Here is a 27,638-nt window from a genome sequence, read left to right on the forward strand (position 1 = left end):
ATTGGTCAAGAGTGGGCAGGTACCAGTATCACATGCACATTACCGAAGTTGTCTACGCGCACATACCCGACACAAGTATGTGCGCGTAAGGTTGTAAAAGTTGTTCCTGCGCATTGCACTACCCACTGCAATTGAAAGTTGATGAAGTCTGACTAGGGAAATGCATTATTCCGGTCGAGGATATCTGCAACAAATTCGCTGTGCTGTTTGAAGCCTCTTAGCACCCTGAGAGCTGCTACACAGAGCTAACAAAGAAATGTTGATTGAAAAAAAAGAAAAACGTTTACTAGCTGTAGAGATAAAGAACCCTATGTCATTATATTCGCTGTTGGGCTTCGAATTACTGCGACGTATGAAATTAGGAGTACGTCACACATGCACTCATTATTAAAGATAGTCTCTAATGCTCACGTGTTGCTAGTAGAAACGAGGTAATGGTTTCCTGAAAATAATCTGTAATTTTTTGCGTGCAGAATGTTAGACTTCGGACCGTGACATTCGCCTTCTGTTTCCAAATGAATGATCTCCATTTTGGGACACGCGTTTTTGTCCTAATGTTATCAGTTTATTCAGAAAACCCCACCTTCATTTCTGCACTTTTGTTATAGTGTGACAGAGCGTTTCCTTAACGACGGCGCCGGTATCCGTGATGAGCCGAAGGCCTACTTCCGTATCCAGAAGGGGCGCCATTGGTTCCCGGCGCGTAACCCGCCGCGTAGCCGGCGGCACCGTAGCCGTATGGGGATTGGCCGCCGTAAGCGTATCCGCCAAGTGCTGGGCCACTGGCAACGTAACCCTGACGGCCGTACGGTGAGTATCCGTAGACTCCAGCAGCGCCGCCGTAAGGGTTGTATCCGTATCTGCCGTAGCCGCTGTAGCCACCAGCGTTGTACGGTGCGGCTGCCCTAACGGCATAGGCTGCGGGTGCACCAATCTGTGTAGCGGCTGAGGGGACCGGAGGGACGACTGGCGCAGCGTTGAAGACCACGTCGGCGCTGGCACCAGGGGCGGTTCCTGGCTCGTTAGTGTCCACAGTGGCCCGGAAGCCGTTCGCGTCGGCCACGTAGTTCACCCGCCGGTAGAGGCCGTTCGCATCACGGTAGCCGTACGAGCCGGTCTTGGCGTTGTTCGAGTCACCTTGCTCGCTGCGGAACTGCCGGTTGCCGTACTCGTCCACGTTGTCGTAGCCGAAACTGTACGGCTGAGGTGGCTGTAAGGCATAAGAAGAACGAGAATATATCGTCAGGCCACGGTTATGTAAAAGTTTAGTATATGACACCGTAGAGATGAATTGGAAACACAATTCTTGACTATATTTTGACGAGTGCTTAAGAGCATATTGCAGAACCCATAACATCAGCTAAGCATTGCAGCTATGGATTCGTCAATTATGTCGTTATAGAGGTCGAAACGAAGCAATCTTGATAAGTTTTAAGCAACAATTTTACGAGAAACTCGGGAAACAGCGGCGTTACAATATTAGTGTTGTCAAGAAGGCTTGCTTCTTCGGAAAGACTGTTTGGCAGTAAATCAGAAGAACTATGCCTTTTTTGTTTGAGGGCAACATCGTTATCGAAGAATTAGCGTATTCGTGGTCGCGGCGTTCTCCAAGTATTTATTATCGTCGTAATCCGTACCGTGGTCCATTGCAACGCTTTGTTGTTCCGAGCGTTTACAAAATGTGTTTAGAGCTTTATGATCGCGAATGGCGAGCTTTAAAATATGCCGGACAACGTCGACATGCAAACAATCACTATCTTACTAAGCCAGATAACGTGTTTTATGCTCATTTCAGCTGAGCCCAAAAGATGAGTCAATAGAGAATTTCACTTTTCAACTGCATCACTTATAAAGTAATGAATGAAAGCACGAATGACAGAGCGCAAAATATACGGCTAAATTTAGCTGGCAAAAGCTAGAGAGGGAGCTAAAGGGAGAAGAAGGTTTAACGAGAGATAAAGCAGATTAGTTGTCTGGCCAAGAACGATAATTGCTTTGAGTAGTAATTTCCCGCACCTGCACTTTTGACGTTCATTTACAATACTAGCTACGAGTAGGGAGAGCCAGAAAATGGCCTAAAATTGTACAGGCATAAGTTAAAAGCATAAGACGTTATGGCTTAGTAAGGCGAAATATATCCTTATTACCGAGTGCGCGAGAAAATACATGCACTCATTTTCACATAAGTGTCAACTGTCAGGGCAATTGACCGGAAATATTACGTGCTCTCTGAAATGGCGTAAACTAAAGTGTGCATAGAGAGAGCAAGTGATACCCACGGACGCATAGGCATCGTATCCTCCGTAAGGGGTCCCTGAAGCAGCGTAGCCACCGAAGCCGACGCCTCTGTATCCGGCTTGTGCCGGTTGCTGGTGGTGGTGTAGTCCGTAGCCTTCGACGACGAGGTAGACGAGTAGCACTTGCAACTGGGATTAACAAAAAGAACGTTCGTATTCTACAACAGCACGAAAACGTTCCAGCGGATATCACGTTGGGCCTCGCACCGAGGTGATATCTGCTCACCAGTTATACACATGTTGAAACAGTGGTACTTTAGTGAAAACACACAGCGTTTCATAATAAAGGGGTCCTACAAGTATCTAATCATAGAATGGTCTCACTAATAAAGCACGTCTTCTGACGAATCCTTCAAGAAATTGTAGTTATCGCACCGATACCGGGATTTCCCATCATCTCCGTCTCCGCTAACGTACTGGAAACTACACAGTGGCCAAGCCAAAGAGGGGAAGTCCCGGCCAAAGCTTCAGTGCCGCGGCATCAAAACCAGCGATAGCGATCGTCGTGACTCCGCGTGGCGGCTGAGGTAGACTGCGCTTTTCTAGCTGCTTTCGATGACGCTGCATGACGGCTTTGCGGAGCGATACAAATTGACTCTTTGCCGTTTTTGACACGAGACTAAATTCCTTGCTTCATGCAGTGCAGCAATATTTGGAGTACATGTTCAAAGGAGCCTCGGCGACATTCGGGGAGCGTTTTCTTACTATATTCAAAACGTGTTTCTGGGCCCCCTTTAAGGGACACTTATTCGTTTCCTTTTTCAGTCTTTTTAGCTGCAAGGACTCGAAATTCTTGAATGGTGCTATGAATGCTGTTTTGTAGTCTTCATTTTGATGTTTACATTGGTAGTACTCGTCTGTAGCTTCCAAACGGAATTCTGTGTCAAGTAAGGTATTTTTAACCTCCATGTAATATGGTTAAGATAGGTGTTTGTACATCCTTGCCGGAATATTTTTGCGCCTTTTGATTTGGTGTAGCCGTATTTTATTATTTCATGATTAGGATTCTCACATTCGTTGATTGCATCATGAAGAGGCCCAGGGCGTTTTTCGAGCGAAGAGGCTGCCTTTGTCTACGACTTGTACATTTACTGATGACATTAACAGAAATGAATTGAATACGAGTTGATAAAAAAGGCCCTCTTGAGCCTTGAAATAAAGCACGAGCGAGTTCTTCATTCTGTGGTTATGAAGCAGAGTGACCACGTGTAACTCGGAAGCATTGTTGAGAGCGATCGCACACGTTGGGCGAACCCGAGTGAGTTGACACGTAAGACCTTTTACTGTTTTTGCCATTTATGTCCGGATATATTCAAGGGCTTGTACACGTTACCGATCAAATTCAATATTCAAATGGTACATCAGGAGTACAGTGGGGGACGTAAAAATGAACCATAAGTACAACGTCAACAAGTAACTAAAATTAGAAGAGATAAGACAATAAATTAAGACACCACAATAACAAACAAATGGGAATACTTATGCAACACACTCGTGACATGTTGACTTTGGCTTGGTTGGAGACCTGATCTAAGGAGTGAACTCCGGAAAAGCTGATCACGACCGTTCACGTAAACATTTCTCAGAATCAGAACTTTTCGAAGATGAAAGAAACCTTGGCGCACGAAAGTGCGTATATAACTGATTGGCACCTACTACCAAAACATAACTTTTCCCGCAACAAGACGTATACTTTAGGCTAGTTGGTTTATGACGCGGAATAAACACACAGAAAGCACAAAAAACACGAAAAAGAAAGGAAGCACTTGTACTGCCACCTCTCCTGCCCGTGTCTTCTTTTTTCGCTCTTTTAATTTATTCGAACTCATGAACATGATTACCTGCTATAATAGGTTGGGGTAACACTATATATTGAACAATTTTTCCCACAATTTTGCGTAAACCCTGAAAAAAAGGAAAAGATCAGCCAGTCTTCTCTGAAACCAAGTCATCCGTCCTGAAAGTAGTCATAAAAAATGCTCACCGTTGGAAACATCTCGGATTTTACGAAGGTTCCGCAGGTGAAGCGAAGACAGCTGCTGCCGACAGATCAACGTTGATGCGACAGCAAATGTCTTCTGGCCGCTTCTCTTGGGCACCAGGCTTTTATACACCAGCCAACGAAACTTGTCTCAATGTTGCGTATGCGTGACACGCAGTTGCAACTTATTTTGTTGGTTTCCAGTGCTCGCTTTGCGGTCGCATCTTGCAAAACTGCACTGTCGTGTGGGATGGCGCCTTGAGTCCTCATTTGCGTAAAACGCGTGTCCACTCTAGGACAAATCTCGTCGTCTACGGCGAGATTTACTGCATTTCCACGAGCGATGTTTGGAAGCCTGAATTCAAATTGTTGAAGTTTTCAACTGCCTGTAACGGTTTACAGAGGCGTGTCGCTGCAAAATTATGGGGTTTGCTAGCCGACTTGCGAACGCTCAGCCTTCGAAGGGCAGTTGACAATGTCAAACAGAATTTACAGATCAGTGGCAGTTTAGTATATATTACTTGCAAAAAAAGGGCACTAGACGACTTTAGCCGTAGGAGATGTCGACGTGCTAGAAATATAAATCGAATTATTCTAAATCTGTGCTCTCTTTTTTAGTAATGTTTCGTGTATCTGATAAATTGTACAAGTATTATTATGATTATAACGTTCTAATACCATTACATGGACCTCGTGTTTCCTTGTTTTGCAATTAATGCTTTGTTGACTTTAGTTCCTGCGACCTCGTCCTGCAGCTTGCGGCTGCGACGCAGCTCTAACTGATGACGCCTGTGCGCGTAACTGTCCCATTTGTAAGGTTACATTTTATTAAAGTGATGTTTTGCAGATAGGATTTCCAACACGGTGTGCTTAGTGGTTCAGGCCGTTTCTATGGTCCTCTATTTATAGTATGACGTTTCACATCACATGTGAATTGCTGTATGTATGCCTGTACCCGGGCTTGCAGCATCTACTACGTTACTCCGCATTGTAAATAATGACATGTGTGTAAATATTAGACATTTCAAACACAGATCAAAAAGTATTTGCTATTCGACTCAAGTCTTTAATTCCATCATTTACTATTTGAACTTCACGTTAAAGAAACGCAAGTGGTCAAAATTATCCGGAGCCCTCCACTACGGCGTGCCTCATAATCAGAACGGGTTTTGGCACGTAAAACCATAGAAAGAAGAAGACTATTTGAACCTATTGTATATTCGTTTCTGTTCTAACATAAGTAATAACAATGCCTGTAGGAGTCTCGAGAAAGAGATATCGATGCACTTGAGGATTTTTCGGATAGATTAGGTTGTGTAGGAATGCCTTGGTTGTTTCCCAGATGCACCAGTTACCATACGAACGCACGGGGCTGCTCAATAATGTCCAGTCGTTGAATCAGGCTTTCTCTTTTTAGGCAGCCTGTGCCCAAATTTGCTGACTTGTTTTAAAGAGAGCAACTTATTATTTGGTCAGTCTCGCCATATTAGCGTGTCTTCAACACAATGCGCGGTGCTCTCCCGTACAAAAATGACTGTTGATTTACCATTGACGTATTGTTGGGTAATTGATCAATCAACGGACTTTCAACAACATTTCAAAAGTGTTCGAGTTCGCTAAAGAGTTGTACAATGATATTACCAGTGAGAGTTTCTCAATAGATAACTTATTGGGTAATTTGTGCTGATTTTTGTAGTTGTTTTTTTTTGTTGTGTAGCAGTTGAGTCCAGCATATAATAATTAGGACGCGCGTATGAAGGCAACATTTGAAAACTTTATTAAGAAGCATTCTTTGCCTCATTCCTGTCACTTTGCGGTAGGTAAGTTGGTTCTTGTTTGGGCTCGCTTTCGTAAAAAGAAAACAATATGTGACCGACTTTGGCATCGACGTTGACCGTCGAGCACAGCAGCCCGGTGCTCCAACCTTTAGGCCACGATAGCACGCACACGTCTCTCGTTCCAAAAGCAGTCAGCTCTTTGAATGCTCGGCGCGCGCCCCCCATGCCACTTCCTCGTCTTCTTGCGACAGCTCGCGCTTTGAGCAGTGTTGCCAGGTCCGACGAGGCGGCGTAGCCAAAAGCTAGAGAAGTTGTAGCCCAAATGTAGCCAAACAGAAAAAAAGTGCAAAATATTTCGTAGCCAAATATAGCCATTTTTATTTGCAATTTTATTTGTGTATACATTTTCACATTCGACTACAGCAATCGTTTTTTTCACAACCCGTCATAACAAAATGTCTGTGCCGCCGTGACGGTCGGCCTTTTACATCAACAACAGCGACATCATGCTTGACAAGAACACTTTTTGGTTGGGCGCGGAAGCTCTCAAGTTCCAGCGAATCACCGCAGAAGGTGAAATCAGTGCTTTTATTTTATGACAGATAGTACTAAGTTATTATTTTTGGTTATTTGCACTAATATTAACTACAAACTCTGATTTTTAGCTGTCGTGAATGCAAAATAATGTTTAGCATCATCAATCTCTGACGTCATCTCTGCCTACGGCGTAGAAGTTCAGCTGTCCAGGGATCTGCGATGGCGACGTGCTCACGGCTTCTTTTTTGAAGAGCTAAAGCAAGTCTTTCGTGCTACGATATCTCGCGTTATTTGTCGTATTGTTCTATCTTGTTTTCTCTTTTTTGTTTTTGTTTTTCAATTAGCTTGTGCAGGATTAGCTGGGGCACACACTCTAGTGCAGGGCAGCTCTAGTGTCAATTGACATCAACCTGGCCGCCATCTTAGGTCTCTAGCATGCAAAGAACATGCGTTAAGAAAAGGGACAGACAGCAGATGCCACTCACTGTCTGAATCGGTGTAACCGGAGCTTTAAAACATTACTGCGCAAACCGGCACACTAGTGTAAGAAGCGCGCAGTCGTTTTCGGTGACGAGCACGTCCCGAACTACCTCGCTCGAAAGGGTAAAAGCCGCGATGGCGCACAAAGAGCAATGGTAAACAACAAATTGATAACAGTGGTAATGCTGTGAAAACCGGTTACTGTCAAATAGCAATCCATGTTGATGGCTAATAAAGTTTTAGAATAGGGGCCCCTAAAGTTTGGGGTCCCAAAGAGAAATTTGCGGGTGTTAGCGTTCGGGCATGCAGGAATGAAGAGTTTTGGAATAGGCATTTTGCGTTTGCCGATAGCGTGTTGCGTTTGCAGCGTCACTATGGCGTCAAAAGAAAGATGTTATAAATATTAAAATAAAATATACCATTTCATGATAAGAAAATTTAGACTTTCGTGTTTTCGCGTTTAATTACATTTTAGAACGTATTCTATTAGCAGCATGCAACTTGTTGCGCTTAGTTTTGAGTAATCAACTTTACGCACCTTCACCCAGCCAAGTCAATCCGTGATAGGCCTACGAGCCATGAAATCGACAATTTAATTCGGAATCAGTGGCGTATAATGAATCAATCTTCATTACACATGCTAGTTGAGAGAAAGCGATAACCGCAGTCACTTCTAGCCTACGAACTTCACGCATTACCGCGAATCGAGCCCAGTTTTGTGTGAGGTTACAGCCGTCGCTTCAATTTTGCGCCGCCATTTTTGTTGACGAAAGCTTTTGGGGCAGCTTTTGGGGCTGCTTTTGGGGATCCCACTAAATCGATGAAATAGCGTGCCCGACGCTAAACCTAAACACAGTTTCCGTCTTGCGCATGCGCAGTGGCTTCGACGCTATTTCTTTGGGGCCCAAATACGTTTGAGGTCCCTATTCTAAAACTTTAATAATTGCTGGGGTTTTACGTGCCAAAACCGCGATATGGGAGCCATGACGCAGTGGGAGACTCCGGATTAATTTTGACCACCTCGGGTTCTTTAACGTACACCTAAATCTAAATACACGGGTGTTCCTGCATTTCGCCTTGATCGAAATGCGGTAGCCGTGGTCGGGAATCAAACCCGCGTCCTCGAGCCAGCAGCACACCTCACAAGCTAAGCAAACACGGTGGGTGAAGTTCATGTGACGTGGTGCTCTGATATCTTCGTGGCAAACATGTTTAGATATTAGCAGAATGAGTATCTGCATCCATGACGTTACGGGCAAACCAACTAGAAGTAAGAGCACCAGAACCCACCTTTGGCTCGGGGTCTTGCTCCCATTCTTTTTTATATGTTCTCGCATACTTGGCCCACTTCCCCATGTTTGGATTCTCCTCTCTGTGGAGGATCCGGTCTTACGTCCAACGTATCGAAATGAATCTCGAATCTAAGCAGGAAGGAAAATTCATCTAGCAGGAAAAAGAAAATGGCAGTAAAGCTTCGCGCAAGAAACGTGGTCGAAAGCTGTGCCCGGCGCGATACTTTATCCGGAAGTCATGGCCATGAACAAACTGGCGCGTGTCATCCACCCGTGCTTTTCTTCTCTCATGTCGGCGCCACGATCGGCCGACGGCCCCGACCCTATGTTATTGCTCTCTCTTTCTGAGCATAGCCATGTTAGTACAGTGTACTGTGAAAAACCCATTACTCCCAGATTCATCCCGATGCCCTGGGATTGAGTGCCTAACGGTCAAGCAGGGTGTAAGTTAAAATCAAAGATCAAAGCCACCTGCCCAGACAACGGCGCAGAGAGGGAAGTAAAGGCGGGGGGGGGGGGGGAGGGTCATTTCGCACACACGCACAGCCATGCGGCCGGCTCAGCCAGCTAAAACAGAGCCTTCGAGATTAGCTTCTACCCGATCAGAGCCACCTCTCGATCGTGGATTAGGGTGCCACTGATAGCCCAAACACAGCCAAGTCGCAGATTTTCAGTCGCCCAAATATAGCCACATAGCCAACTCGTCCAAGTCGACGCCAAAAAAATTTTCCCGTAGCCCAATTTGGCTATATATAGCCAAACCTGGCAACAATGGCTTTGAGGCGCTTGAGGCGCCGTGTTAGACTGTACTATGTGCGGGACCAGCCCGCTTTCGTAGCCGCTTACGCTACGTAGAAACTGCGACGTTGAACCAGCTTCATGATCGCCCACGAGTGACTTGTTCGCCGGCGAACAAATGCCATAGTCGTTTCAACATACAGCAGATGGCATAGCCATAAGTGCGATCCAAAATGCGCACGTTTTATGCAGCAAAATAATGTGAAATTCACTTGCCAACACGGTGACTGCGTGCATGGGTAGTTTCCCAAAAGTAGACACGGCGGCAGCGCGGATGGTGGCGACAAGGCAGGCGACGACAAGCTATGACGCTAACTTTGGACATCGGACGCGCTGTGGGAACCGTGGGATTCAAGCGTGCAGAGGCTTTAAACATACACTTGAAATGTCTTCGAATTTCCTGTGCCGCACCATTTATCTCGAAGTCAAATATATTTTTTTCCGACGGCCGGGGTACTAGAGATCAAACAACAAACGTGCTTTGAGAGCACAGTGCGTTGAAAGAGTTTCAAATTCAGCAACAGCCGCAACAGTACGAGTCTGTACGCTGCCTCGGCGGCTGCTGCCGACACTCGCCTTGCAGAAGCACGCGATAAAATTCACGCCATGGAAGCATCCCAAGCCTGCATCTCTCGTACGTTCAGTGAAACAAACGGAGGCCAAAGAGAAATGAAAGAAATAAAACAACAGTTATGCGCCCACATTATACCTTACTTCGCAACGCGTCATCTGCAAAGATGTTGCAAACTATTTAAACAAGTTATTTTTCGTAAAAATAAAGAAATTAGTAATAATTTTTACTCACAGGTGACGCAATGAACGCCAAACCAGTGTTTGAGTGTGTGCGCGCGTTTGTGGCTTTGTTTTGAGCTCTCTTTTGCAACAGCACCCATGGTGTGCCGTTAGTTTCGTAGTCGCAATTTTGTTAATCGTATCATTCATTGTTTACGCTAAAAATTAGGTTGTCCTCCAAATTTATGATATTTGTATGAACAAAAATGATCAATTATTACTTATAGATTTTAGCGGTTATTTTAGTAGTAAGGAAGGAAGAAAGACATTTATTAGGTCCTGCAAGTTGGGAGTTGCCTCATTAAGTGGGCTGCTCCCACGTTGGGACCGGCAGGCAGAACTTTTTGGCCGCGTCGTGGGCTTGCTGGACGGCCAATAGTTACTCGGTCAGGTCCGTGCTGCGAATCGCCGCCTTTAGCCTGTCCCGATCCTTGGCGAAGTTTTCATTGGTTCGGTTGCACGACCAGACCTTGGTGTTCCAAGTCAAGTGGTGCATTGCAGTCTGCACACTTTGTGCTAGGATATTTTTCTGCCATGTAGAAATGTAGTCTTCTTGGTGTAGGATTACTGTTTGTTTGTAGTAGTCTTAAAGTAGTTCCTGTATCCTTGTGCCTGTGGCCTTTTTGATGTGGGGTGTGGGGTGCTAAATTCTCTTCGGCTGAGATAGAAATGTTTTGTCAGCTCGTATGTAGAGGGGGCATCCCTGTTCTCTTGGAAATGGTTTGTACCCTCGAAGGTGGCGCCGCGGATGGTCAGTTCTCGCGGGCTCTTATGAGCCATCTCGTTGAGATTCGGGGTGTCCTTCTCGATACTAATACGTTCCCCAGCCTTGTTCTCCGCCACACTTTTTACCCTAGCAGTACCCCGACAAATGTCCTTTCTGTGGTGGTCCCCCAAACCTCTACCATTCTACGTGGGAATGCTCCAAACCACCCGGCTTACCTAGAATACCCAACCCCTCCCCATCCCAGTGGGAAGCCGCTCTTTCCAGCACAGCCTTCAACGACCAGCGATGCCTGATCGACCGGGCCAGCCGGATAGCAGCAGCAAATGGGGCCCTGGACTGAGGGCTCCACCCTCTGGGACTTCGTTTTAAAACATAAAATAAAGTTTTCTACTATTACTACTATTTCTCGATACTGCCTAGGTGTGCTGAGAACCAGCATAAGGAGTGGTAATAGATCTTGCTCTTCTTGATGATGTGTAATGCTAGTTGTGATATTTTACCTTTCTGAAAAGCTCGGACTGCACTTCGTGAATCTCTATAAATATATGGTCTACTTCTATCAATTAGTGATAGAGCGATCGCTACTTGCTCCGCCACCTCTGGTTTGTCAGTGTTGACCGTGGCTGAGTTTATGGTTCTGCCTCTGTTGTCTACCAGCGCAACAGTGAAAGCTTTTCTGTCCACATGTCGGGCGGCCGTCTACGAAGCAAGCTCTTCGCTTTTCTTTGAGAATGGTCCGGAGTAGGCAGGCTCCTCTTCATAGTCTTCTGTCTACGTTGTGTTCACGGTTTATGTTGCGGGGCAATGGTCTGACTTCATATTGTTTGCGCAAGTCCAGCGGTAGGTCTGTATATAGGGGGTTGATCATTGCTGTGTCAAAGTCTGGTTCTTGGAGTAGGGCTCGACCCGACCTGGTGTTTGATACTCTTGTGATTTGAGTTCTTTCTTGCGCTTCTGCAATCTCCTCTAGGGTGTTATGTACGCCAAGTTGCACTAGGCGTTCCGTGCTTGTGCAGTTAGGGATACCTAGCGCTTGTTTAGCTGTGTTCCTGAGCGGGACATTTAGCTCTCCTATATTAGTAGGAACGGATTTATTACCTAATACGATACTCACGCTGAGAACGGTTTTCGACTCAGTCACTTGTCTAAACTTTTGCGGTGGTTCGTTCCGCGCGCTTTTTGGTGGAAGCATTTTTGTTTTGTTTTTGAACATCATGACGCATGTTTTACTGAAATTGCTCTATGATGATAAGTGGGATGTTTATCCGTAGAAGACGTACGCTGACGGAGCTACTGGTCTTCGGCTGATGTTCGAGCCTGGCAGTTTTGATGAGTTGCGTGGCAGAATTCATGATGGAAGCAAGGCGAACAAAGCCGCAGCCTAACTTCTACACACAGGTAAGTGATCCTTTGAGATAAAGGATATTGAGATATTTAAAGGTAAGTGATCCAAGCTCTTGAGGCTGCAGAACTTGGAGGCCACGTCTTTAGGTGGATTAGGAGTTATCTATCACGGATATCTGTGTTTGTACTAACTGAAGATGGGCCGACAAATAGATATATCTTCAGTCGTGGTGTCCTTCAAGGCAGAGTGTTGAGCCCTACTCTTTTCAATCTTGTTCTAGTCGGGCTGACGATACTAGTCTACGCAGACGATATTTGCATCTGGGCGTCCGGCCTGACAAGGCCGCAAGTGCGCGCCACAGTACAGAAAGCAGCAACCCTGACAGCAGCATACCTTCGCTGTCAAGGCCTGACGATGTCCACAGAAAAATGTGCACTAGTGGCATTTACACGAAAACCGATCGATGTATTTCTACCCGGTGTACATCGAAGGCGAGTCAATTGAGTAAAAGAAAACTCACAGGTTCTTAGGCGTTATTGCGGATCGCGACCTCACTTGGAGTCTCCATGTCTCCCACATGAAGAAAAAACTCATTTGTATTGAGAACATGTTTAAATTCGCAGATGGAACATCGTGGGGACCATCCGTGCGCTCCATGTAACAGCTATACACAGCACTTTTTTTAGGATTCCTGCGATACAGTCTTTATGTCTAGTCCAACACATGCAAGACTAATATCCTAGCACTACAGAGCGTACAAGCCCAAGGACTTCGGACATGTCTTGGCCTCCCGATATGTTCATCGACAGCTGCAACGATTGTCATTGCACAGGAGCACGTGATCACCACTCATATCGTCGGTGAGACGCTAAGAGCGCACATTCGACACACTTCACGGCTACCATCCCATCATTTAGCCGATTTTACAGTGCAAAGACCACAGGCTACTATCTGCAGCATTATGACGAGACACCATGCCTCAATACCATCTGGCTTCAAGCCTGCGAAACGCCCCACATCGGCACTGTGGTGTCTCCGGCAAATTCGCGTGTGCCTCTCAATTCCTGGGATTAGAAGAAAGGCAAACTTCTCAACACTAGCCCTGAAGCAATTTTCTCTGCTTGTCATCAACAAGTATTATTCGGACCGCATACACATTTACACGGACGGTTCCACCATTTCCAACAGCTCTACCGGAGCAGTAGTTGTTCCATCGGACGGCCGTCATTTTGCAATTTAAATACTCGCACAATACCACGTCTACAACAGCAGAACTTGCAGCTCTTCAACTGGCACTCAATTACGTGCTCGAGCAGCCGCCAAATCGTTGGGCCATTTTCAGTGATTCCAAAGCAGCCCTACAAACTCTACAGTATTCCCTACGGCAAGCGTTACACGAGCAGCTAGTGTACGAAATTAGGCGCGCTCATCATCACGCGCTCGAAGAAGGACATGACATTGTATTTCAATGGTTGCCAAGCCATTGCGGAATTGTCGGTAACGACAGCGCAGATGAAGCAGCCCACTCGGCTCATTACAAACATCAGCTGGTTCCTATACCAATCTCAAGAACGGATGATGCGCGCAAACTTCAATCGACTGCTCGCCACATCACACTTCGGCGATGCAATTCACCGAGTTTCACCAACTCACGTTTGCACTCTCTTGACCCTAACTTGCGACTTCGCCTACCACCTGAACTCTCGGGTCGTGAAACAACTTTACTGTGTCGCATGTGGTTGGGTGTCGCATTTACCAACGCCTATTCGTTCCTAATAGGGATGACCAACAGTGCGGCGTGCAATTTGTGCGGGTGCGACGACACGCTTGAGCACCTTCTCTGTCACTGTCCATCGCTTGACACTCAACGACTTATTCTCGAAGCTAAACTCAACCTGTTAGATAACAGAACGCTCTCGGAAGAAAAGATTCTTGGACTATGGGCTATGCAGTCTTGCATGCAAAAGGCCAAAAAGCCCTTCTGGAGTTCGTAAAGAGTACACGATTGTACGAACGCATGTGACAGCGCAGATTCTTCTGTGACTGTCTCTGCGAATGACTGACTCTATTTCTTTTCTCTCCTTATCTATTCTTCCACTTTCCCCCTCCCCAAGTGTAGGGTAGCCAACCGGGCACGCCCTTGGTTAACCTCCCTACCTTTCCCTCTTCGTTTCTCTCTCTCTCTTACAATAACGCGCAAAAAGATGTTTGTCAATCTTAAACCCCCCTTTCGCACTCGCAAGAACAGGTTTCTGCGACTTGTTCTTTCGCACGAGGATCACCACACAAACACTGCAAGAACACCATCAAATTTCTGGATGTTAACTCTCGAACAGTGAAGAACCTGTGGAACGCACTAAATTTTACTGACTAGAAACAAGTTACAAACAGTTGCTCCGGAGTATATGGACCATTTCCAACCATTCCATTTGCTAGTCTGATCGCGCAATTCGGCCACCTGTTCTTGCCAGTTTGCTTCGCTGTTCTTGTAGAATTGCAAGGCTGCCCCTAGATATTTAACCAGTGCGTTATCAAAATTGATGTTGGTGAAAATTTCTCGGGTCCCAGGCCATTCATCATGCCAGAACCCCAGGGAACTTTCCCCAATTCACCGCACTTCCGCTTGCCGAACAAAACATTTTTAACCTTTTCCACCGCAAGCACAATGTTCTCATTGTCTGCTCAAAAAATAGCAATATCTTCTGCCTCAGCGAGAAGCCATACTTCGGCCTCTTGGAGTTTGTATCCACGCATACATTCAGTCTTTATAACACTTACGCAAAAAGGCTCAATATATAAACAAAACAACAGAGGTGATAAAGTCCATATATCTCTGCACACTGATAAGCGCATCTACTAGCCTGTTTACAATTAATTGTGTTAGGCAATCCCTCTACCGAGTGGGCCGGTTAACTTGAACAGTGGATTTTAAAGAACAAAAAAAAAAACCCCGAGCGCTGAAGCGCATAGTAGCCGGAGTCGTGTGTACTTACAGCCAGTATTTTTTTCATCACGAAGTATTATTTATTTAATTGCTTTTAATTAGTGAACTTTTTCATTATTGCTTGAATCGCAAACATCTCAATTACAAAGCCCGAAAAAGCTGAAGATGCTCGCCAACGCAGGCAGGCTAATCTCCACATCGTGAAAAGAATAGCTAACACAAGATAAACACAAGGGAAACACCGGCGAATCACTGCTCCGCACTTCCCCAGCTTTCACGTTGAGTGGAACTGCATTACCGCCGAGTTTTCTTTTTATTTCTTCCTTGCGCAACCTGCCCTCGTGCTTGGTGTTCTACGTCACCGTCGTGTTTTGCCGAGCACTTTAATCATATCTACGTGCTCTTGGTCATCGCCTTCTGTTTCTTCGTGAGTGCAATTCGCCTCCCGCACTCCACACATTTCTGCTGGGTACAGGTCTTTTAGAAGCGAGATTTTTCTCCGAACATCGCCGGGTTTTCGTTACCGTGGGAGATACGTGGCTGTTTTGTCACCGAATAGGCCAACGAATAACAGTGGAAGAGTCGCGCGTCACAGACGCTTGGTTCGATGAATACCCACCAGATGGCTCTAGTCTCCGCGCAACTGCGGCAGCTGCGGTGCTGGCCATGCGGCGGAAACACACACACAAAAAAAGCAGAAAGCTCCCCTTACCGCATTCGCGGCTGCACGGTAAAAATTGACAGTCACTTTAGCATACGCCAAAAAGGGCGAAGGCGAAAGCGTGCGTGCTCAGGAGACATTCATTAAATTACCAATATCATTCAAATGCGTTGTTACTTCTTCCTACTTGTTTTCTCCCACCAAAGGTCGCTGGTTCGAGTCTCTTAATTGACGCTACCTTAATTAACTATGCCTTAACAAACCTCGCCTTATTTAAAAACAATGGTCGGGAGTTCGAGTATCCTAATTGCCTCTATGTTAATCGTGCCTTAATTAACTTCGCTTTAAAGACAAAGTTGTTGGGTTCGACTCCCTCATAAGCTCGAGGGATTGACTCGCACCAAAGGTGGTGGGTTCGAGTGCCTGAATTAACACCAAGACTGGTGACCCGCGCACAATCAGTATAGTGCCGTGAGCGTTGCTTGCTTACTCATAGAAGACGATGACGACGGTGACCCGCACACCGACTCAATTGTTGCGTGAGCGTTTCCATATACAGGGTGTTTGACTTAACCTGGGCCAAACTTTAAAAATATTCAAATGCCACGTAGTCGGACAGAACTAAGGTGGTTTTGTTGGCACCGCATAGAGATACGCAGATTATTTTTTGCATTCCACTGTCACTTACAGACAGTTGCAGACTAGGACATACGTCACACCAGCAACACTAAGCAGGATCAATCCTGACATTCCTACTCCATTCCCACACTGCGGCCACGAATACAACAACTTCGAACACATGCTCTGGCTGTGCCCTGCCAACGCGGGCACGGACTTTCCTGACCAGTCCTCCTGGGACTCAGCGCTCAGAAGTACAGAGCTCATCGCTCAGCTGAAGGCTTTCCAGAGGGCCCGGGCCGTCGCCGAAGGACTCTGTCTACCGGCCCCTACCTGGGTGGAACCACCGGATTGATTGGCGGGGCCTCCGGCCCCGCTTTAATTCTTTCTCTTCAGGATCTCAATAAAGTTCGTACTCACTCACTTGCATTCCACCTCATTACATATTTAGTTTTAAAGAATAAATCAACTTCTCAAATAATTAATTACATGAAAAGTGTCAACGAGAAAATTGTAGAGCGACATGAAAAACTATACAGTGTTGCGTCGCTGAATATATGCTACGTAAAAGTGTTCTTCCGAGAGTGAAAGATGCCTGCGAATATACGCAAAATTAGCGCGTGACTGGCCGCTCGAGGCATTTACCGTGTATTCGCGGGCATCTTTCACGCTCGGAAAAACACTTTTACGTGGCCTATTTTGAGCAACGCAAAGCTGTATCGGGAGTTTGTCATGTTGCTCTGCAATTTTCTCATTGACACTTTCCATCTAACAATAATTATTAGGAATGTATCGGGAAGCGTTGCGCGTACAAACGGACAAACACAGGAAAAAGACGTGAACGGATAGAGCGCAAACTTTCAACTGGTTTTTTATTTGTGTAGAAGCCACATTATGTAGACTGCTTTGACACGTGCCCGAAAAAGGAAGGGGGGAAGGGAGAAGGAGGGGAGGAGGGTTGCAAATCACGCCCACCTCAATTCAACAGCAGCTGCGCAGAAAATTATTTTCCGCTCGATACAGGGTAACAGAAGTGTCACTTATGCAAGTATCGCCTTTTTTCTTGATATAGAAGGCTTCTAAAAGTTCTCGGGAAGTTTTGTCGTTACTCCTGCCTAAAACCTTAATGCTATGGAACATAGACACACAACCTTTGCATGCAATGCAATGAGCGGGCAAGTGCGCTCCTTCTCTTTTTTTGATTGACAAGGCATGCTCCCCCGCGCGTTCATTCACGCAGCGCCCTGTTTGGCCCACATATACCCGTCCACATTTGAGCGGGATTTGGCAAACAACGCCCGTTCGGGCTCGGGTAAACAACGCCCGTTCGGGTTCGGGCACGTGTCAAAGCAGTCTACATAATGTGGCTTCTACACAAATAAAAAACCAGTTGAAAGTTTGCGCTCTATCCGTTCACGTCTTTTTCCTGTGTTTGTCCGTTTGTACGCGCAACGCTTCCCGATACAGCTATGCACCAACTCGCCCAGTAAGAAGTTCTTCTAAATTATTAGGAAGTTGGCTAAATAATTAGACATAATTAGGCGGAATGTAAAAATTATCTGCATATCGCCAAGCGACGCCAAACAACATTACCTTAGTTCTGTCCATTTACATAACATTTGAATATTTTTTTAAAGTTTGGCCCAAGTAAATTGAAACACCCTGTAGCTAAGGCACGATCCGCGTCGGTGTATTAAGTGAATTACTACACCCAGTCGTCATCGAGTACTATTTCGCGTGGAGACAGGGTTTTCACTAAAGGACGTTCAAGGTCGACAGAACGATGAGATATATAAGGCCCGCCTTAATAAGGAACTAAACGCTTCTTGCGGATAGAATGGATTCTATCTGCGCGAGGTGTGGTTGCGCATGCTGCCTATGAAACTATGATGCGTTCCAGGCGTCTGTTGTACTTGTAGTGAATAATTCCGCCTAATAAAAGGCTGGGTATATTTGTGTGTGTGTGTGTGTGTGTTTGTGAGTGTGCGTGCATGCGTGCGTGCGTATAATCGTGGTCCGACTCTGTAAGCACTTACACAAGGCTTCGCTGTTGATACATTTCAACTCATTGGATCTGCTGAATTTTAACAGCGGAGCTGTCTAAGCTGGCCGTTATTACGGCCGCGAAATATGTGGGCCGATCCTGGCGGTTGGGTAGAAAAGGGCCAATCGCAATGGCACATACCCAGCTGTGAACTGGCGATGCTGAGCCATGCTAAGTCTAGCTAGGCATGGTTGGGCCTACTTAAGCTTAGTCAGTCATCGATAGCCAATCTATAGCCAATCAATACCTAATAAATAATCGATCAATAATCAATAAATTCCGGAAAATGCTGGAGATGACTTGGTAGTGCTTAGCCTAGCCCAAATACATGGCCAATAACTTGTGCTAGCCAATCGATAGTCAAGCAATAGCTAATCGATAATCGATCAAGAATCAATAAATTCCGTAAAAATCTGGGGATGACTTGGTAGTGCTTAGCCTAGCCCAAAAGCGAGGACTAGGTAGCAGCCCACCAGATTTGTTGTCTCTTTAGCATTGCGCCTCCAATGCAAGCTACGCTGGTTTTTGTATATCCTTTAGCATGGGACATCAAAAAATAACAAAACTCAACACTCAGTTTCTGAGTGTATCAATCTCTTGCCGTGCCGACGTTAGGAATGGATCAACACCTACGTTTAAACACGCGATTGCGTGAGTGCCTAGTAGCGCCATAGACATGATGAGACTCAGTGAAAACAAAAATTGCACTAGATGTCGTATGTCGCGGAGATCGCATCTTAAAGCGAATAGGATATAAAAGGGTTTTAAGTGTCTTTCGATCTAGAAATGCAGTGTACTTTACCACGAGCGCATTTGTGGCGCTTACCCAACTGGACAAGTATTGAGTACTCGTGTAAATTTTGGACAACTTTTTCCTGGTTGAGAAAAATACACCACTACCTTTCATTGACGCAGCGAACACAATGCAAAAAAGAACAAACGCCAGAAAAGCAGCCCACCGCGTAGTCTCTACCGTCTCTTGCGTGCACAGCTTCAGTAAAGAAATGAGCCATTACCGACTCACTCAAAAGTCGATTCTCACAGCTAGGCAATACCTAGAGCATTCTCACGCAACCAGTCTGCTGCTTTACAGACAAAAGCAGCGATGAGCAATATCATCAAACTATAATAAGAAATATCTTGTCACGTACCAGTGACTGTGAAAAAAAAACAGTCGTAAAACTGTGTATGTCAAAACTGTATCCTTATTTGGCGAACCTGTGTCCACAAAAGCAAACTACACTAAAAGAACAACAACGATAGCGGCGAACACAGTCGGCATTCCTCGAAATATGATCAGCGGCGAAACGCGTCGGCTTTTATACATGAGTTATGGAAGGTTCCAGAATAATCCCTGGTGCCCGCGTGCCTTCCAGAAAGTACTAGACAATACGCGTCGCTCATACAATCAGATTACATACGCGTCGGTGACAACTGACAACGGAGAGAAGCATCGATAACGTTCGATAAACTTCCGATACATGCAAGCGCGTCTTGTCCCGAGCTATATAACGTTTAACATTTGTTAGCTGGTGAAAAGCGGTCCCCGGAGAAAGTTAAACATGTACACGTGTCAATACCCTCCCCTTAAAAAGTATCGACCCGATACTACAAACATGAAAGCGAAAACAAAACCAAGCGTAATAAAGAGAAAAAGCAATAAAAAGCAACAAAGTACTTAACTTCGTCAGCCACGGTAGCTCAATGGTGAGAGCATCGCACGCGTAATGCGAAGACGTGGGTTCGTTCCCCACGTGCGGAGAGTTGTTTTTTCATCCGTTCTCATTTCCATTAATTTATCATTTCTTTAATTCTATTAGTAAGTACAAGTAATTTCCCCTATGTTGTCCTTGGTGTCATTGTTTGTTGGCTTCTTATGATATGATAACTAAAAATCGGGCCCTCGGTTCCCTTTCTTTTCATTTAATATGTATTTTGTAGCGAAGCGCTGGAACCCTGAAGTGGGTCGTCCGCTCCAGCGCCTTGAATTGGGTCTCATTCTCCGGTACCTTCTAGTGTGTCGTTTCCTTCGGCTCTCGAGCGCCGCCCGTGCTGAGAGTCCGTGCTGCGCTTTTTGGACAGTCGCCCTTGCGCTACTTCAAGTGCCGTCCAATAAACATCCTTATAAATTGGTGGAAGGTGCTGTACCCTCACAACCCTTGCGAAACCTCTTCGATGCCCCTGGAGCTTCGATCCCGTGCACTACCATCGACCATGCCGCAAGACGCCTCCCAGCAAACGCCTCCTCCCGCACCACCCGCATATCCCGGCTTCCCTCGTCAACGCGACCCACCTATCTTCGCTGGCGCGGTTGGCACCGACGTGGAGGACTGGCTCGCTAACTACGAGCGCGTGAGTGTACCCAACAAATGGGACGAGGTAGGAAAATTGAGCAACTTGGTCTTTTACCTGGCGGGAGTAGCAAGTCTGTGGTACAACAACCACGAATCCGATTTCCCGACCTGGTCCCATTTCAAGACTGACATTATCGACGTGTTTGGCCGCCCTGCTGTTCGTAAGCTGCAAGCAGAACAGCGTTTGCGCGAACGAGCTCAGCAGACCGGGTAATATATCACTAGTTACATAGAGGACATTATGGACTTGTGCAAGAAAACCAACGCGACCATGTCCGAGTCGGATAAGATTAAAAATGTCATAAAAGGCATCGACGACGACGCCTTCACCATGCTCCTCGCCAAAAATCCTCGCACGGTGGCAGAGATAATATCGCTGTGCCAGAGTTATGACGAGCTACGCCGACAGCGGTCGTTGACCCGTCGGCCGCCACCACGGGACGCAGATCTCGCTGGCTTGTCCACCGTTTCTGACCACACCACCTTGCTGGCAGAAACGAAGACATTTGTGCGCGAAGAAATTGCACGCCAGCTCTCTCTGTAGCCCTTTGCTCACCCGCAGCCTGTGGAACAGCCATCAACCACACTCCCGCCTCCCCTCCACCGAGTGATTGAACAGGAAATCGCCGAAGTCATACCCGAATATCACCAGCGCCCTCCGGCACCGGCGCCACTTAGCTACGCTCAAGTTGTCGCCAGGCCGGCCCAAGCGATCTCTGTGGCTGCCCCGTTTAGTTACGCCGAAGCCGTCGCTGGACCTGAGGCGTTCGAAGCGGTTGTGCCGCCTACGTACGCCGATGTCACTAGGCTCCGTCTGCAGCCCCCCATGCAGGTATATCAGTAGCCGCTACGTCCATCCCGTCCTGGGCCATGGGTGGGAACCTCTCCGGCAAACCATTGGCGCACTTCCGACAACCGTCCTATATGCTTTGCGTGCGGTTACGCCGGCCACGTTGCCCGTTTCTGCAATCGCGTGCAGCGGCCTCGAGTCACATCACACGTCTTGAGCCAGTCCAGCCGCCCTAATTACGAACCACCACCGCCTGTGTCACCGACGTTACGCCCAGCTCCATCTACCCGCAGTTCACCGTCTCTACGACGTCGCTCATTGTCACCGATGCGGCCACGCCAGGTCACACAAGATCGGGAAAACTAGTCGTCGCAGTCCACGAGGCAAGCGCTGCGACGCTATCGAACTGTGAAAGCCCCCAGCAGAGACCATCAAACATAATAGACGTGTTTGTAGACGGTGTTCGCGCATCGGCCCTTATAGACACTGGAGCTGCCGTATCCGTTATGGACGCCAAACTTAGCCGTGTACTACGCAAAGTGACGACGCAACTTTCGGGGCTATCCCTTCTACGGCTAGCGCCAAGGTATTCACCCAACAGCAGTATGTACAGCTCGCGTCGTCATTCGGGACGTCATGTATGCCGTCGAATTTATCATCATTCCTGCATGCTCGCACGACATCATCCTGGGATAGGATTTTCTCTCCCGCCACAACGCCGCCATTCATTGCACACCCGCTGAAATAGACCTCTCGCCGTTCTCAGAGATGACGCCGGCAGACAGACCATCAATTTCGAACAAGATACTCGTCACAGACGATACCCAGGTGCCTCCGAATGCGTCAGCGGCTGTGTCAGTGTACTGCGACGGTCTCTGCGACACCATTGCACTCCTTTCGCCATCCGACCGCGATCGCACTAAGAAAGGATTGTTGGTGCCCTTTGCGACAGTGCGAATCACGTACGGTGACAGCGCTATTTTTGTTAGCAATCCATCCCCATAAACTATCACATTGCTGCGAGGGGAATGTCTCGGCAGAGTGTAACTCCTCGAAGACGCACAAGTTGTGGACGCAGCCGATGACACGCACTGGCCCAGCTCCTCTACACTTAGTGCTGTTTCGAAGTCTGATTCGTCGCCCCAAGATGTATTTGGCTCCTCCATCCATGAAAACCTTACGCCGGTCCAGCGTTCACAGCCTCTGTGCCTGTTGGAAGAATTTTGCCCATCTTTCGATGTCGCGCAGACTTTCCTGGGCCGCACGTCCACTGTCACGCATGGCATCGACACTGGCTCCCAACCGACACTGCGGCAACGGCCATATCGCGTATCTCCTGCCGAGCGTCGTGTAATTAACGAGCAAGTCGACGACATGCTTCGACGGGATGTTATTCGACCATGAAACAGTCCCTGGGCGTCTCCGGTCGTTCTTGTTGCGAAGAAGGACGGTTCCGTACGGTTCTGTGTGGACTACCGACGGCTCAACAAGATAACCCGTAAGGACGTCTATCCGTTGCCACGAATAGACGACGCGATTGACAGCCTCCAAGGAGCTGAATTCTTTTCATCGCTCCATTTGCGCTCAGGGTACTGGCAAGTCCCTATCGCTGAGGAAGCTCGACCGAAGACAGCCTTCGTCACGCCCGATGGCTTGTACGAATTGAACGTCATGCTGTTCGGACTGTGTAATGCGCCCGCGACCTTCGAGCGCATGATGGATACCGTCTTGCGCAACCTGAAATGACACACGTGCTTGTGCTACCTCGACGACGTCGTCGTTTTCGCTCCGGTCTTCTCCACGCATCTTCAACGCCTCCGGCATGTTTTGACGCGTTTGAGCAACGCCGTCCTACAGTTAAACCTAAAGAAGTGCCGATTTGCAGCACGGCAGCTGACAATACTGGGATACGTCGCGTCCAAGGATGGAATCCTCCCCGATCCAGCCAAGCTTCGGGCCGTAGCCGAATTTCCCAGACCTACGTCCGTCAAAGAACTACGCAGTTTCGTAGGACTGTGTTCGTACTTTCGACGTTTTATCCGAAACTTCGCCAATATTATATCGCCCTGACGAAGCTCCTTGGCAGTAAGGGGCCCCTCGACTCGTGGCCGTCAGTGTGCGAGGACGCGTTCGCAAAGCTCCGTCGTTTGTTGACGTCTCCGCCCATACTACGCCACTACGACCCTACGGCCCCTACAGAGGTACACACGGACGCCAGCGGTGTTTGCCTTGGCGCTGTCCTTGCGCAGCGCAAGCCAGGGTTCCCTGAACATGTCGTGGCGTACGCAAGTCGTACGCTTACTAAAGCCGAGGCCAACTACACCGTCTCCGAAAAAGAATGCCTGGCGATCAACTGGGCCCTTACGAAGTTCGCCTTTATTTGTATGGTCGCCCGTTCCATGTCGTTACTGGCCACCATGCACTATGCTGGATGTCTTCATTCAACGATCCCTCAGGCCGTCTCGCCCATTGGGCACTTAGTCTCCAGGACTACGACATCCGCGTGCTCTACCCCATCGGACGCGAACATGCCGACGCCGATGCCCTCTCGCGCACCCCCTTACCCGACGACAACGCCCGCTGCTCAAGAACTCAACTGGCCGTTTCTTCCATCGACCTTCACACCATCGCTACAGAACAGCGCAAGTACCAATGGATTGTCTCGCTGATAGAGTTGCTCACTGATCCGTCGGCAATACCACCCACTCGCGCATTGCGTCGTCAAGCCCACCATCTCGCCATTCGTGACGAGCTACTTCACCGACGCAATTACAGTGCCGACGGCCGCCAGTGGTTACTGGTAGTACCCCGCAGTCTCCGTTCTCAAATATGCGAATCGTTCCACTCTGATCCGGCGTGTGCGCACTCTGGGGTATACAAAACTTACCACCGAATTCGACAACGGCACTTTTAGCGGGGAATGTACCGGTACGTGCACAAATTTGTTCACTCCTGCCTCGATTGTCAGCGCCGGAAATCTTCGCCGAACCTCTCGCCAGCAGGTCTACAACCTTTACCTTGTCCTAACCGGCCGTTTGGGCGCGTTGGAATCGATTTATACGGACCTCTTCCTCTGACATCGGCTGGTAACCGCTGGGCCATCGTCGCTGTTGACCATCTCACGCGATACGCCGAAACTGCCGCCCTTCCAGCGGCTACAGCACGAGATGTTGCGCAACGGTCCACCCCAGGAGCTACTCAGCGATCGAGGCCGTGTCTTCTTGCCGGGAGTCGTCGAAGCCATTCTCAAAGAGTGTGACGTCGTTCACCGAAAAACTACTGCTTACCACCCACAGACAAACGGGCTCACAGAGCGATTTAACCGCATGACCGCATGCTCGGCGACATGCTCTCAATGTACATCGCCGCCGACCACCGAAATTGGGATGCCATTCTGCCCTTCGTCACCTACGCCTACAATACTACCGCCCCTCAGAGTACTACTGCATTTTCACCGTTCTTCTTATTGTACGGCCGTTACCCGTCGCACACGATCGACACGATCCTTCCATACAAGCCAGACACGTCTGAGTATACGCCTATATCGGCCACAGCCAGACATGCTGAAGAGTGTCGCGACCTTGCCCGGACCTTTACTACTAATGAACAAGAGCGGCAGAAGAGCATTCGCGGTGACACCAGCACTTCTGCGCCCACGTTTTTCCCTGGGGCGCTCGTATGGCTCTCAGTTCCTACCACCGCAACTGGACTCTCTTCGAAACTACACTCTTAGTCAAGTACCGTATAGACGGTTTCATCCAGCGCCACCGCGCTCTGGCAACGCTGTGCGTCGCCATCCGGCGCCCCTAGGAAACTTCCAGTAGCCGTTCCTTTTGCTCGTTTATGCTGGTATTTGTTCGCTCGCGCGCTCGTCCTGCGCATATTCGGTGTTATTTTTCGAGTATATCGATATAAGTGTGACTTGTGGCATTCAGTGTGTTGCGTGAAGGCGAGTAGCTCTTGGAGCATCGACTGTTTTCCGTACATTTACTCGTCAACGGTGTTTTTCAAACCTGGGAGCCTACCAAGAGCTCCCAGATTTGCTCTGCTCACTTCATCCAAGGTACGTTACTACGTGGAGTAGCCGGACTGCTATAATGCTGAATAATAAAAGTGCTACTGCACGATTGTTCTGGCCGTATGTCGTGTAACTCACGCGAGAGCAGCTCAACTCTCGCCCCCAGTTTGCCCGCTCGTCGTTTCTTGCCTCGGCGTGGATCGCCATGCTACGAACATGAGTTAAAATTATTGTTTAGTGGGTACCATGCTGCCGCTGTTTTATTTAAATATTTTTCGTATCTGGGCCACAAGTGCTCTTCTGCAGCTTTACTACCTAGGTACACGTGCGCATTGGTTTATCATGTTTAACGTCCCAAAGCGACTCAGGATATGACGGACGCCGCAGTGGAGGGCTCCGGATAATTTCGACCACCTGTGGTTCTTTAACGTGCACTGACATCGCACAGTAGGCGGACCTCTAGCATTTCCCCTCGATCGAAATGCGACAGCCGGGGCCCAAACGGCGTCTTTCGGGTCAGCAACCGGGTACCGTCACCGCTGAGCCACCGCGACGGCATGTGAGCATTCGTATCGGTATCGCAGAGCAGAATCGCAGAAAAGTTAGCGATTTCCGTGCATGCATATAGGAAGTTTCGGCCACATTCTAAAAGCATTTACGAATTAACGGAGGCCAATTATGGATTGCAATCTCGTGCCCAACACTACAGGTTTCATTTTGTTAGAAGTGTGGTAAATTCATGAGCATTTAGGTTAGTCCCATTTCAGTCGACCTAGGCTTCTTGCACTAAATGACTTTTGAGAATATACAGTTATTTGTGAATGCATACTGAAAAGCAGAAACAAGGCATATGACGCAGAAAACATGTGCATGTACACACGCACAGCTTACCACTTCATCATCCATCTTGCAGCAATAAAAGTGCCATTGCGAAATGCAAAAACGCCCGTGTGCTTGTGTTGTAGGGCACGTTAAAGAATCCCAGGTGGTCAAAATTAATCCGGAACCCTCCTCTACGGCGAGCCTCATAATTAGAACTGGTTTTGGCACGTAAAACCCCAGAAAGAAGAAAAAAAGTGCCATTAAATTTTTTTCTAGTTTTCGGCAGTCCCATTACCTGCCATGCAGACAACAGTCTGCGTACATTGCATGTCCTCACTAAGATGCTCCGCTTGTTGCTGCGGGGTTGTAACTGAGGGAAGTTGTTTGGAGCTCGGCGAAAACGAAAATCGCACGACATCATCGTCCAGCAGATCGGGCAGCTCTCTGCCTCTAAGCATCAGCTTTTGGCGATACCGATATTTTGCTTCGGTGCTAAGCGCCTTAAAAGAGTCACTTGTCATCTCGACAATATTCACGATGTAGAATAAGCTCATCACAGATTCCACCAAGCAGTGCTAACATCGACACGCCGGCCTCACGTCGCGCATGCCGTCAAACAACATAACCGGAAGTGCGTCTAGCTCTCCTGCCGGAAGTTCCAATGGGACAACCAATCAGCGGCAAGCGTGTTTGTAAACACTGAAACCGTCTATAATGTCCGGCACACATGCGGTATATTTTCGCTCCAGCGTAAAGTGCTGCATATAAGCGGACTTTCAAGGCAATATTATGCGTGGCAATTAATAGATGCGGCGGCAGGCTAGGCCCGCTATATGCGGCCGCGAGCGGACGCAGCGCTTATATGCAGCCTTGCAAATTTGATGATGATGATTATTGGGGTTTATTGGCGCAAGGGCCAGATGTGGCCAAAGAGCGCCAATGCTATGGTAATAGGCTGCTATGAGTGGATGAATAATTAATATTAAGACGTAGATTGGATTAATAATATTAATAGGATGAATAATAATATTAAGACGTAAAAGATTCGTTGAAATGTCCGCAATTTTATATGCATTAAAGTTGACGATGGTACATGACATGTTATGAAGAAACGATGTATTAGAAAGAGTTAGCACTAGTGCCTCACCAGGGCCCTTAAGCACAAGGACCGGGAGGCATGTGCCATACAGGTCACAACTATCGTAGCAGCGGCCTCCGTAAAGAGGACGCGCTACGAATCACGTGGGCTTATAACGCGCAATAAGTCGACATCTTGTAAAAATTGTAAAACTGATTTATGGCCAAAAATTGGTTGTGCTCCAAGAAACAATACCGGATGAAGGGGAATGTGGCATCGGTG

At 47.6% G+C, this 27,638-nt stretch overlaps 1 protein-coding gene across 1 annotated transcript; it reads right to left on the reverse strand.

Moving 5' to 3' along the window:
- Window positions 1–611: 611 nt before the first annotated feature.
- On the reverse strand, window positions 612–4,293 carry LOC119440016 (spidroin-2). Its single transcript, XM_037704966.2, has 3 exons — window positions 4,282–4,293; window positions 2,280–2,426; window positions 612–1,210 (listed from the first exon to the last, which is right to left on the reverse strand). Exons 1-3 carry the CDS (start codon window positions 4,291–4,293, stop codon window positions 626–628), a joined length of 744 nt encoding a protein of 247 aa, XP_037560894.1. The 3' UTR covers window positions 612–625.
- Between the last annotated feature and the right edge of the window lie 23,345 nt (window positions 4,294–27,638).

The sequence above is a fragment of the Dermacentor silvarum genome, chromosome 2 (genome assembly GCF_013339745.2).
Source record: "Dermacentor silvarum isolate Dsil-2018 chromosome 2, BIME_Dsil_1.4, whole genome shotgun sequence".
Classification (NCBI taxonomy): Eukaryota; Metazoa; Arthropoda; class Arachnida; order Ixodida; family Ixodidae; genus Dermacentor; species Dermacentor silvarum.

Excerpts from the sequence above, each read along its gene's own strand:
- LOC119440016 (XM_037704966.2), bottom strand. Across the intron at positions 1,211-2,279 it reads GATACGATGCCTATGCGTCC|CCACCTCAGCCGTACAGTTT; the intron begins GTGGGTATCACT and ends TATGCCTTACAG.